Consider the following 13691-nt stretch of genomic DNA (forward strand, 5'->3'; position numbering starts at 1 on the left):
TTTTAATGGCATAATGCTGTGAAATATTTTAATAGCCTGTGGGTTTTATTTTAGGCTCCAGGCAACAATGTTTAATCCATATTCCTAAAAACAAAACAAAAACAAGCCTAAAGACTTGAAACGACTGTGATTAAGATTTGGATGGACTCGAGCTTCCAACAGGGGCCCACTAATAAAACGTCTTAGAGCAGATTGGGCTTTTTTTTTTTTTTTTGCAGGCTATTATTAGAGCAGTTCACACCACGACAGAAATAGGCCTGTCATGCTTTATCAAGGCAGCGTTAAGCCACTTTTAGGCTCAATGGCATGATTAATAAGAGAATTACAGATTACAAAAGGTAAAAAAACGGAAAAAAGAGAAAAAAAAGCTTACTTAGAGCGGGAGTGGGTCGGACTTTAGGCCAGAATGGTTGCTCTTCTCACGCTGTTCAGGACCAGGCTGATGTGGGGTCCATGGCACCGACGAGTCTGGCTGGGGCGATCCCCGGGACAGCAGCAAAACAACCGAAACAGCGACAAAGGCCCCCCGGGAGTCGACGTTTGTCTTCGAAACCCGCGGCGGCAGAGGCGGCTGGTGCACAGGAGGCCCTGGGGTCTGGGCTGATTTCCTTGTGAATGCCAGGCCCGATCGAGGGCTGAGAGAAAAAAAAAAACGCACCCGGAGCAGGTGCGATCAAAAAAACCGGATCTGCGCTTTCAGCCGCGGCCACGAATCAACCAGCGGACCAGCTGTTCTCTCTTCTCTCTCTCTTTCGACGCCGAGAAGCGCGGAGGATGCTTATGAAGGCAGGATGCTCGCTGTCGGAGGGGAATCCCGCGGTATCATCGCTGCGTTTGCCGTGCGATGGTAGGTTCGCGCTGCTGATGAAATGGCAGCGGCGGCGGCAGCAGCATCATATAGCCTGACTCATCCCGCATCAGTACCACTACCGTAAAGGGCCGTGCAGAGGCGCAACGCTGGGCAAACACAGCTGGGGCCAATCTCGGACAGATTAGCGGGGAAAATAACGGAGAAATCCTCAGTCTACGGCGACAGTGAGGTTAATGTGGATGGACAACGTCGAACAAAATGAGGGATTTTGTCAATGTAGCCCAAAATGGTGGCGTGAGACGAATACATTTCTGCCGTAAGGGGACATGACAGCCGCAAGTGACGAGAGCCGGGACGTATCTCGGTGTCTTCGAGTAAACAAACAGCCCAGAGGCCAACTGGCGTGGCGTGGGATGAAAACGCCCGAATCAGAAACAGACTGTCCGACTCTGAAGTCTAGACCGGGAACCAGAGAAGCCCCTGGTTCGCGAGAATGACTTTACAGTGATTGGCACTGACACCACAGCCTGTGTCTTTCGGTTAGTGCTACAAGGAGGAAGCTGCGCACGCACACGGCGCTGGGCATGCGCGCACGTATGAGTGCGCAAACACGGAAGTGGACGCGCTGCAAGGTGGGAGGTGTAGTTTCCCCGCTCCATGCAGCGAGGAACCTCGTTCGTGTGCATGTAGAATATTCGCTATGTTTCTGAACATTTCTCGGGGGGGGGTCGTCTCCGGCACCCGGACCGTTCTCGTCACCTTTCTCTCCGGACGTGGTTTCTAGGTTTGGATTTAAAGATAAGGTTCCGAACTGGTTTTATTTTTGGGTTATAAGAGTGAGAAAAAAAAAACAGGTGGGAAAAGTCATCCTGCCTTTGGGTGAACGCGGAGCTTCAAAAACGAATCTGTGAGACTCGAACAAACGTGTCTCGAAAAGTTTATTTACAGAGCACAGTTCTTACACAAAGGGAATCCAAAAGAATGGAAATAAGAACATTGAAAATAACAGCAAGACTAAAATAAGCAACAGGAAGCAATAGAATAATAAAATACGACAAATTAGATTAAAAACAGTTTGATTCTGTTACGAAACAACATACAACAAACTTACCCTCACAACGCAGGAGAAAATCAAAATAAAACAGACACTGATTCAATCAATACAATAAAATATAATATGATTAGCCTATAGAAAAAAATACACAAATAAACCACGGATAGCGTGGACCACAGACAAGCTATTGTTCATCAAACTGAAGCATGACACCGGATAAAAACACGAAAGGCTCATGTAGCTTTCCTCCTGTTTCGAGTCGCAGCCACATGATTCACTAACGCTTTCATCAAGCGGCCACTAGACACACACACACACACACACACACACACACACACACACACACTGACAGGAGTTGGGGGGGCGTGGTCGTCCACAGGGGCCGCTCCATCACAGGCTGCTTTCTCAGGCTCCCCCTCGCCGCACTTTCGGACCAGTCACCGGGAGGAGATGTGCACACAAACCGCAGGCGTATTACAACACATCGCCGTCGTCGGTTTTTTGGAGTTGGGTTGTGTGTTTTTTTGTTTTGTTCTTTGACTCGACCACGGAACCGTTTCGCCACCACAAGTTCTTCTTCTTCTTCTTCTTCTTTTTCTTTTTTTTAACTGTTTTAAACTTGAAAACGTCGAGTTTTCGCTCGGAGCTGACTGAGACACGTAAAACGGGACGGGAACGACGATAAGTACGACGACCCGAGCTACATTCAGTTCCGTAAACCGAGTTTATACGTTCCTATTATAAACGTTGGCGTTCCGAGCGCGTTTTGTTTTCCTAAAATCTGCTCCAGGGACATTATATCTCAAACAGTCGGACTAAAGAGCTCTTTGGGGCTGATCTTTTTTCTCTTTAAGTGGCAAAAAAAATTAGAAGAATCGCCAAGTTTTGCAACCATTTGCCTCCATACATGACTTCAGACCCACCGTCACTGGCCAAACCCTGCGCGTCCTGCCGCTCCTCATGCGGAACCCGTAGTTGGAGACTCCGCCGTGCCATCCACCCGACGCGCGCCCCTCAACCGCGGCAGCGATGCAGCGCGAGCGCCTGCTCAAAGTCCTGGTCATCGGTGATCTCGGAGTCGGCAAGACGTCCATCATAAAGCGCTACGTGCACCAGGTCTTCTCCCAGCACTACCGGGCCACCATCGGGGTGGACTTCGCCCTCAAATTGCTCAACTGGGACCACAAGACGGTGGTGCGGCTGCAGCTGTGGGACATCGCCGGTGCGTAAAAGGGGGGGGGGGGGTTGCTATTCCTCCTGGTTGTCGTTACACGCAACCGGTATTGGAAGAGTGGCTTATTATTCCCACCTTCTTTGCACGGTCACGTACCGCTTCACTTGCTGCATGGGACAATGGTAGGACTCTTTCAAGCTCACTGCCTGTCCGGGTAAAAAAAAAAAAAAAAAAAAATGATACGAAAACTCGTCGACAAATATGGGTTAGGTTCATCTTCAGATTGGGTGTTGGGACCAAGATTAGGCCTAGATCATTCAAGAAAATCAGATAGGATTTGAACCTCATATATTTTTTAATACATGCCTGGTATTATAAGACATATTTTAAGGGTTTACACCTGTGTTTTATTGCGTTGTCAGTCGTTATCTGTTTATACGCCATTTGTGGGAGCAAACATAGTTGTTGACAAATACAATAATAAACACATAGATCTGCTTACAGATACATTATAGTGTATTATAAACCATTTCGTTAATGTTTATATACTGTAAATGCTTAATAGGGGCGACTTAAAATAAAGTCTTTTCCATTTTTGATATTATTTTATTTTGATTGACCTATTAATGGTTAGTCTATAGTTAGTGTCCAGCCCAAAGTGAGTGAATGTCTATTTTTCTGTTCGACCAACAGCCCAAAACCCGAAGGTACTCCGTTTATAATGATACATGACAAAGAGTCTCTCATAAGAGGCTGGAGCAACTAATAGGTTGATTCTTACCAGTCAGAATGTAATCTGAGTACTCTTTTGATTACTCTGAATGTAATTCGATATCTTAAATTAAAGCTCTGAACAGCGGATATTTTTATCCTGACAGTCTTTAAAATGTCAGCTCAATATGCCATAGCAGCCCGGCAGAGTGGTACTTGGACTATCGAAGCATTATTCAACCAAGGAGCAAGATCCTAAAATGCACGCATAGTAATCTGCATCACATGTTGGCTGCGTCTTGCTGACACATCCAACCATGATGGTGCATGACACGAGGAGCTACCGCCTAGAAAATGTGGTTAACCTCCCTTCCTGCAGAGGACATGTTGCATTCACCCTCTTAATACATCCCAATGCCTACCAGGTTAGATGTTATGAACAGAAAAGTTCTTTATATTCAGCTTATAAAACCACCATGCCTCTGGAATTGCATGTAATTTGACTGCCACATTCTGTCAGAAATACTTGGTTGTCTCTCAACTGTCTCTCTCTCCAACGCATCAGTGCGCGCCGTAGCTTATCTTCCATCTCTTCTTGCCGAGCGCGTGGGTGTTGAGCAACGCGGTAGCTGATATGGGCCGTCATTTACATGCAGGAGTCCAGCACGGGCTGTTAACCCAATGGATTTTAGACCGGCAAACAGTGATGACTTCACATTGGAGACGCTGCGTGACGGCTTTGAAACTGGATCAATGGGTCTTTCTCACTCAAACACACGCACGCGCACACACACACACACACACACGCACACAGAGCTGGCAGAGACTCCTTGGTAGTGTGTGAATATGATAATTGCATCACTGTTTTGTGTGAGTGAGTGGGTGTTTATCTGTTTATCTTTTATCAAGTGAAGTCTTTCTTCCCCTGTCCAATATGCCCCCTCGTACAACAGTCAGCAAGAGGTGTAAAGATAAAATTAGCAAGTAAAGTCCATTTTTTTTACAAAATGTTTCCCTATCATGCATCACAGAGCCCTTCACAAATGCTTAAATTCACACACTGAAACAAGACAGTAAAAGCAATGAAAGGCCCGTCTGTACAATCGGCTTTTGGATGCCATTCAGAACACAAGTCAAGTTTTGATGTCGTTCTGTTGACCAACCTGAAGGGTAGCTTGACTCAGGGCTTAAACAAGAGGTTTTCCAGTTAAAGATCTGCACTGGATCTGCCGCGGATGAAGACGGTTTGGCTTGTAGGAGGTAAAAACAGCCCAACATTCCTGTATTTTGCAAAACAGGATCATTTTCATTAACCAGCACGCTTTTAACTAGATTAGAGCCACACAGTCAGTTCAAGTAATAAAAGGGAAGAATAGCAATGCCTGCTGTACGTCTTTACTCACTACAAGCTAATTGTCTCTAAGATCTCATTCAAAACTTCCACGGGAAATCCAGCAATTTAGCCTGAAATGACGCAAACTTCCAGGTTGGTCTCCACAAAGACATCATCACTGGACTATTCTTTTACAGGAAACAGCAACTTCACAGAATAACTGTAGACAGTTAATACCATCAACCTCGAAGTTAGCAAAGTGGTATCTGAAAAAACGAATGAGGCATGTTGTGTGTTGCTTTAATGTCAAGTTCTCTCATTTTTTTGTACTTTACATTTTTTAAGCCCTTAGTGATGCTCTCTCTAGAACGTTAGTATAGAAGTTGACTTTACATATTTGACACTGACTCTTGCAACTTTATGATCCAAAGTTTGACAGTTTTGTCTCGAAGACACTATTGGGAACCTTGTATGAACCTTTGTTTTAAAGGGCCAGTACATTTTTAGTGTCTGCGTACGGCAAACGGAAAATCCTGGGGTGAAAAGCCTCAAAAATCTGTTGAGGAAGTCCAGAGGTTGAATGTTTCCAGGCTATAAACTGAGCTAATGTCTACCTGAAGGTTACGGAGTGTGTGTGTGTGTGTGTGTGTGTGTGTGTGTGTGTGTGTGTGTGTGTGTGTGTGTGTGTGTGTGTGTGTGTTCAGTTCTTGGGCACATGAGCCCATGTTTTTTCGTCTCAGCTGTTTTCATAGGTCATGTGCAGTTTGTTTGTTTGTTTGTTTGTATGTGCGTGTGTGTGTGTGTGTGTGTGTGCGCGTGTGTGCGTGCGTGTGTGTGTGTGTGTGTGTATCAGATGTTCTCGTTCTGATTCACCACTATATCAGGATCATGTGGAGGAAGTTAGCTTCCTGGTTGGAGACTTATTAATATATTTAGTTACGCAGACACATGTATGGTCACGCACATGTACTTATATCTAACAAAAGATGTATTTTTCAGCATGCACACACCCAAGTTTAACAAGATTTTATCTTACGGGTCTGTTTCGGATTCTTGTAGATTTTCTCACTCAGTCAATACACTGTGTCATTACCTTTTTCCCCCCCTATAGATGGGTCTCTCATTTACAAACTGCTGAGGATGCAAGCACAGCATTGGGTAGAACAGCTCATATATTGACATTTTCACTGTTTAGAATTAAAGCTGCCTGCTGGAAACCTGTAAAATTCCGGTTTGGAGATGAACTTGGTTTCCTGTAAACATCTTCGCGTTGCATACCTTTTTTTTTTTTTGATAGAAATCTGCTAACTCTGGCTGCTAGCATGACACATAGTCCAGTGACAAATGGATTTAGTCGATAAGTCAACGATTGCAAAGATTAGTCGATTAGTTGATTAGTCGATTGACAGAAAAATAGTGATAATCGAATAATTTTTTTTATTCATTTTTTTAAACATACATCAAACATGCGCTGGTTCCAGCTTCTCAGATGTGAAGACTTTATGCTTTTCTTTGGGTCTTATGTGAATATCTTTGGGTTTTGGGTTCTGGGTCGAATAAAACAAACAATTTGAATACTTCTCCTTGGGCTAAAGGAATTTAGAACAGGAATGTTTCATGGTTTTCTATCATTTTAAAGACAAAATGATTATTTGTTTAACTGAGGAAATGATAGGCAGATTAATCAATTAAAAAATCTTTAGTTACAGATCTAAACCCTCAGCCTCTAAGGTAAACCATGCTGCAAAGGGCTTCAGATCTCAAATCAAGAGTTCATGTCTACAATAATGTTTATTTCAGTTTTATATAATACTCTTAACTCACACTGAGGGCAGTGCAGCCTGAAAGACTCCCGACATTTTAGAAGAAGTTTCCCTCGTCTCCTTTTTTCAGGTGCTCTGTAATCAAGTTTAGCTCATGCTAAGAATATTTTCAGTTATCTAATCGAGTGTTATGAAGTCTCAGCTGGGCTCTGGTGTTGCAGCGCAGCCGCAAAGTAACAAAGGGACTTTTTGAAAATAGTCTCTGAAGCTCCCAAATGGTCTAAGTCTCTTGCCTCCGATCACATTTGTGGCTGGTAATTCAGCTTTCTCTTGATCAAGGTTAAGTAGCAAAACCTTGCGCAAGAATAACTCAGCCGCTGGAAACTGTTTTCTTTAACAGGGCAGGAACGCTATGGCAACATGACTCGCGTGTACTACAGAGAGGCTGTGGGGGCCCTAGTCGTCTTCGACATGACCAGACTGTCCACGTTTCAGGCTGTCCTCAAGTGGAAAGGAGACCTGGACTCAAAGGTAAACCGGTTGGGGGGAGCAAAGATCAAAAATGAAGAGATGGGCAAGAGAAGATGGAGAAGTTAGGGAGGAAAGAAGGTAGGAGGACTTGAGTCACCCTGTCAGAGGATGTCACGCAGCAATCAGGCTCATAGAGAGTTAGTAGATCACAGATATAGGCATCAGCCTGACTAGTCAAGGCTTTAGAAACAAGCAGTAAAACCTAAAATCAGTTCTAAAACTCATAGGTAACAAAAAAACAGCAGCAAGGATTGGTGTCATGTGATCGCTTCTCTTAGAGCATGTTGAAAGCCTGGCAGCAGCGTTTTGTATCAGCTGTAGTCTTTTGATGATCCGCCTGTTGATACCAGAATAAAAGGGCCTTGCAGCAGTCGAGTCTGGAGGAGATAAAAGCATGGATGACCTTTTCTAGATCTGAAGATGAAAGGAATGACCCGATCTTGGTTAAATATCTCAGTCGTACAAAGCAGGATCGCCCCGCTTAAGTCATCTGACTGTCAAAAGACAACTCGGAGTCATAAATAACACTTACGTAACGGGCCTCTTTTTTACCATTATTAGATAAGAAACCCAGAGTAGACGAGAGATTGTTAATGCTGCTAGTGCTTGGGTCAGATGTCAGGAGAAGATCAGGTCTCAATCAGAAGTATTGGACATCCAGTTCTTAATTTCGTCAAGGCGGGACATAATAGATGACTCATCAGTGGTACCAGGCTTTATCAGGACATACAGTCGCCTATCATCCGTGTATCAATGCAAATCAATATTATGTCTGTGTACGATTTGTCCCAGGAGACAAACGTGCAGGTGACTACCCTACAGGCCTGCATCAATGGCAAGCAATAAGTCGAGTATTTACCAGTGACTGGTGACCACCTGGACCAAACGCCCCGGCACCTGGTAAATACAACGTGGTCATGGGATATTTCCCGACCTTATGATTTGGCGAGGATCACCCGGACATTCCATTAAAAAAACTGACCATCACACAGTGGATTATGGGATACTGAAAACTGCATCATTTGAAAAAATTAGGCTGATTTTCTTTGCCTCATCTGTAGGAGCCTCTGCAATGGGACAGACTTCAGGGGCTGGATTCTGGGTCATTTCCTTTGAGCGGGTATTCTGTTACTCCTGTGGTGGCCCCCACATTTCAGAGCATGGCGCAAAAACACTGACTTAGTTAGGGTAGTCGCCCTGCGCATCCACAAAACCTCAATCAGTAAAACTGCAATACACTGGAATCACAGCTCCCTTTTAATTGTATTGTACCTACAGGTCTTCATCAGGCAAATGCCCATGGGAAGGAAATGAGGGATCTATATTGCAAATAGACCAGTGAGATCATAATCATCTAATCACATTCATATGTGGAAAGATATCCTTGTTACAACGAAAATAAAATGCGTTTATATGAATACACATACAAATATAATTCAAACCCCATAAAAAAAAAACCCAATAGGCCAAAAAAAAAAAAAAATACAATAAAAGTATCAAACATTTATTTCTTTTAAGTAATAAGCTGGATGTCATGGGTTAACAAGACACTAGAGGGCAGCATATAAGGCATAAAGCATATACAGTGTGTCAAATATTCATAACTATCAAAAACTGTTAATATAAACAGACTAAGTGGAATATCACAAATGCATACAGATTGTTTTTTTTTTTTTTCTTCAAGGGCTTCATAACAAACCATGAGGGGACAAGGTGTTGAGAGACCAGCTCCAATAAGTCTCCCGCTGCAAGAGTTTCTTATTGTGATCACCCCTCTTGAGGCTTTTTTTTTTTTTTTTCTGTCAATGCCCAGACAAAGCTCACACCGCCAGAGTTAGTGAGTGATTAACATCAAATTCTCTCATCTGTCTTCTTTCTGGTCCTGTCAGGTCGCTATGAGCAATGGGAGGCCAGTTCCAGCTGTCCTACTGGCCAACAAGTGTGACCAGCGTCGTCACGGTTTGTGCCCCAAACTGCCCAAACTGGAGAACTTTTCCAGAGAGTACGGATTTGTCAGCTGGTACGAAACCTCTGCCAAGGTGAGACCTGATTTTGCTCCGCCTGTCTTTGTGGTCTTCATAATCGCGCACCATCTGGAATGCAAACATCCGATTTAAACAGTGAACTCTTTCTGATTCTGTCACCCTCGCTCTTGTCTAATCTTGTTTCCTCTGTCATTCTGTGTGAAGTCAGATGAGGTTGTTGCAGAACCGTCTCAGATTTTTTTCAGACCTTCTCTATATCATGAATGGGTACCAAAACCAAGGCTTTTAAAAATATTTCTGTTCAAATCCTATTTAATATTTTTTAAATATTTTTGCAGCCCTTTATATTATTTAATTTTTATAGCCTCAGAAACGCCTTATCTGGGAAGCCATGTTTGGGCATTAATATCTTGGCAAGTATTGTTACTAGCCTCACCAGACCTTGTAGGATGGACAACAAACATGTTTTCTGTATACCAAATCCATTAAAAGCCTGTACTGCATGCCATTTTATTTTTCTAAGGCCCTAGATTTGGGGGGAAAAAAATGCAAAATTCCCAAACAAGAGTGATATTGAGGTTGCTACCAACCCACATTTTTGCGTACTCTCCTCACATTCACATTCCCCGTCCTCACATTCCACTAACATGCATTTCCGCGATTGTCTGCTGTTAGCCGTAAATTCAATTAGTTGCTCTTTCTATCCTTGCTCCAGTCTCTCTTTCTCTCCCTTCTGTACGTCTTCACACTCCTCTGGCTCCATCAGTGTCTGTCTCTGTTTTTCAAAATTACACTAGTCAACAGTTTAATGTGGAAAAAAAAAAACCCCAAAACCCTCAGCCGTCAAAATTACATTGTTGTCTGGTGTGGTCACGAGCAGGAAGTCTTTTATGCACACAGGAAGTACCACATATACACTTTAGAATAAAAACAAAACTTACCAGTGAAAAATGTTGGACTCAGTAAAGTACATCTAATTCTAGGCTATTAAGAAGAACTCATTTAGACAGAGTAGGTGTCCACTTAAATTTCATTTACTCATATTGCTTTGGTCTTCAAAATTCATATGGCTCCCTCTTGTTGCCATCTGTAGCATCCAACAAGTTAAAAAGATCTGTAGACAATGGACTTATTCTGGTACATCTGTTCTGTGTGGTTGATTAGATTGCATTTATCTACTTATTCAATTGATCTATATTTGAAGTTGCAAGCTGGAAGCACAGTTTTTTTATTGTTTGCAGTGAAGGACGTTTATAGCCTTAATCTCTTGTCTTTGATTTTACCGTATGTCCCATATTTGCCTCTGTTCACTTTCATCACAGTGAAGAAATAGGGAAGATAAAGTTAAACACAAACCACCCAGCAGATGGTTTATCTTGGTGTAATTATGCTTGTCGCCTGACCCTGCTACTTAAGCTTCGTACTTACGAAATATTAGAAGTAACTGAGTGGAGACATAGAATTGTGTGGCAAAGGAAATAATTTTTAATTTAACTGAACAGAACAGATTCAAATTGTATGATTTGTGTAAGATGAAAGCCAGTTAACTCCCGACTGTGAGTACGTCCACACTAAGTCAGCTAAATTTGAAAACACATCCGTTTCTTTCTGTTTTTGCCATCTGTCCACACCAAGCTGGCATTTTTGTACTCACTCAGAAAAAGAACTTTTCGGAAAAATAACTCTTAAAACTGAAAACATTTTCACACGGAACTACCACTTTAAGTGTGGACTTCTGTGTCTGTTATTACATGTCCTCTTCCTCCATCTCCCATGTTTCTCTCCCTTTACCTCCAGCATCCTTCTCTGACCCTTTACCTTCAACCTGTCTCTCCAGGACAACACCAACATCGATGCAGCCATCACCTGTTTGGTGAAAAACATCCTGTCTGTGGAGGAGGAAAGAGCCTTGAGTGAAGCTACCAACGCCGCTGCTAAAAGCGAAGAAGGCAGCGTACTCGTTCTGCCTCGCTTCGATTACAATGTGAAGGAGAAAGGACTCAGCGGATGTTCAGGATGCCCCTCGCTTAAACCCAGAGACAATGACTGAGAGAGGGAGGAAGGGAGGATGGGTCTTAACCAAGATATTGGAAGGAGGCAGAAAGAGAGAGTGTGGAGATTACTTTGTTGAATAATTAATATGTTGTAATTTAAGGTTCAGGATTTGAATGTAAAACAAAAAGATCTGAAAAAGTAAAAGAAAAAAAAGAAATTCCAGCAAATACCTTTTCTACAAATAATGAAATTTCTTTATTTTTATAACAGAAAAGGAGTCAAAAATTTTTGTTGCATTATCACAAAAACTCCTTTATTTTGAAAACGTGATGATAACAAAGGTTTATGGGTTTGTAAGAGGAAGTGACAAACGGAACAGAGAAGTTTTCAGAAAGAAAATTTGTCGGGGTCACAGCAACATTTTTAACGCACAAGACATTCATTAAAAAGTTGAATTTCTTGTTTCATAACGACATGTTGGAATTCAATATCCTAACTTGTGAAATACAGATTAAAAAACTAATTGTAAAGCGATTTTATATTCATAAAAGTGCACTTTTAATCAAAAATTTAAAAAAAATCTTCTTTATCTCTTGCCTGAACATTATGAAGGTCTTTTTTTATGATTTTGCTGAAGGAAAACAGACAGCAGATGGTATTAATTAATTTAAAAAGCAAAAAAAAATAGTTTTTAAAACTAGATCTCTAGGATTTTGTTTCTAAATTAAATGCTAATTACTGTATGTATTTAGCAGTAGTTGTGATGGTACAGTGCCATGTAAGCGGCTACTTCAGTGGTTCTTGATTTATTGATATTTGATATAAGGTAATTTAAAGGAGGTTTGCTTTGTGTCCAAAGTGAACAGTACAACTGCAGGGCTAACAAACACTGATCGAGGCTTCATTAAAGGTGATGACGACTTTGCAGTGACAAACCAAAATGTAGTTTTGTATTTTTAAACGAGACTACGTGTGTGTTTTATCTGTGGTGCGAGTCGGTATTTATTTCCATTACCTTTCCCTTTCTCTCCCTCACTGCCTGTCCCACTGTGTCTTGTATGTTCAACACCTTTTTGTTGATGTTATAAGTTGTCTGCATCAGTGAAAAATAAAAACTAGTCATTTACATAACGTTTAAGCAGCAGCCTCTGTCGAGTTACAGAGGATGTACCCCAATGTACCTTTTTAAGTTTTTGACCACTAGTGGCGCTATGGAGCAAGGTCAATGTTAATGGGAGGAGCTGCATTTCGTTTGAATGTCGAGCTCTGTTACCATATGCACGAGGAGGCATACGTACACGCACACGGTTGACAATACACACTCACGCTGACCCTCAGATGGCGATAATTGAAATGTCTTGCGTATGCGAGCCCGTGCTGTTTGACTCCTAAAGACATGGTGGCAGTAGTGCGCCAAGAAACTTGCCAATGTGCCAGCGAAAGGCATGATGGCACAAGAGAAACAAACATGGCTTTAATACATGAGATGTGTCTTTGTCAGATAAACGCGCTTGTTTCGAAGAACAAGAAAACGCCACCGTGTACCTTTTTTAAAGTGGGGATCTTTGCGTGCCTTTTTCTTTCTTTACCTCATCATCATCTGCGGTGTTTCTACACTGGGCCGCACTTACCCATCACTCACCGTAGGCAGCACTGTCACAGCTTTTTCTTTAGGTTTTCTGTTGGCAATGTTTTGAGTTTCTGGAGGTGGCGCTCTTTATGTGTTCGCCCACAGCGGCTGTATCTGTTCATGCTAGCTACTTAATTTTTAGCCATGCTGAAACTGGATTTAGGGATGGCGATGTCATAGGTGGGCCCAGCTCTTGGATCCAGACTGAGATTTCTCAACAAGCTTGCCGTGAAATTCTGTACAGACATGGTCCCCAGATTCTATATGTATTGGCTACTGACTTGGTTATCCTTTAATCTTTCCTCTAGCACCATCATCACGTGCAAAACCAGGACATGCTCGTTGCCCTCAGATGTGCTTTGCGTTCTGTGATGCAAATGTTAGCACGCTAACACGCCAAACTAAGATGGTGAACACGGAAGACATTATACCTGCTGAAACATCGGCATGTCAGCATTGTCATCGTAAGCATGTTAGCATGGTGACATTAGCATGTAGCTCAAATCACTGCTAGCAAAGCCTCACGGACCAGCCAGCACGGCATATTCCCATTACAGCGGAAAACAAGTGATCTTGTGATGTGCATTGGCGTTGGTTAGCGCGGCATTTACCACTCTCAAACTCCGGGTGGCGCTGTACTCAATGGTCCCACCTAAGCTACAATGCGAGTAGTAGATCGCTACATTTCAGAGACTCAAACTGTG

General features: G+C 42.6%; 2 protein-coding genes across 6 annotated transcripts in view; one reads left to right on the plus strand and one right to left on the minus strand.

Annotated features, from left to right (window-relative positions):
• rab39bb (RAB39B, member RAS oncogene family b) overlaps nt 1-2110 on the minus strand; it is an 18453-nt gene extending 16343 nt beyond the window's left edge. Inside the window, exons 1-2 of one of the 2 annotated variants that reach the window (XM_040140485.1) lie at nt 1923-2110; nt 374-635 (exon numbers count right to left, since the gene is read on the minus strand). The gene's annotated coding sequence lies outside the window, so the exon portion shown is untranslated. Of the gene's footprint in view, nt 1-373; nt 1370-1922 lie in introns of those variants that run through there. The other variant, XM_040140483.1, reaches the window with a different exon arrangement.
• The window catches only part of zgc:162171 (uncharacterized protein LOC565931 homolog), a 16493-nt gene extending 3737 nt beyond the window's left edge, over nt 1-12756 (plus strand). For 2 of the 4 annotated variants that reach the window (XM_040140481.1, XM_040140482.1), the window contains exons 2-5: nt 2720-3087; nt 7247-7377; nt 9267-9416; nt 11200-12756. In XM_040140481.1, coding sequence (XP_039996415.1) covers nt 2895-3087; nt 7247-7377; nt 9267-9416; nt 11200-11412 — 687 coding nt within the window. In that variant the 5' untranslated portion in view covers nt 2720-2894 and the 3' untranslated portion in view covers nt 11413-12756. Of the gene's footprint in view, nt 1-2268; nt 3088-7246; nt 7378-9266; nt 9417-11199 lie in introns of those variants that run through there. The other 2 variants (XM_040140480.1, XM_040140479.1) reach the window with 2 other exon arrangements.
• Nucleotides 12757-13691: the final 935 nt, after the last annotated feature.

The sequence above is a fragment of the Xiphias gladius genome, chromosome 12, assembly GCF_016859285.1.
Source record: "Xiphias gladius isolate SHS-SW01 ecotype Sanya breed wild chromosome 12, ASM1685928v1, whole genome shotgun sequence".
Classification (NCBI taxonomy): domain Eukaryota; kingdom Metazoa; phylum Chordata; class Actinopteri; order Istiophoriformes; family Xiphiidae; genus Xiphias; species Xiphias gladius.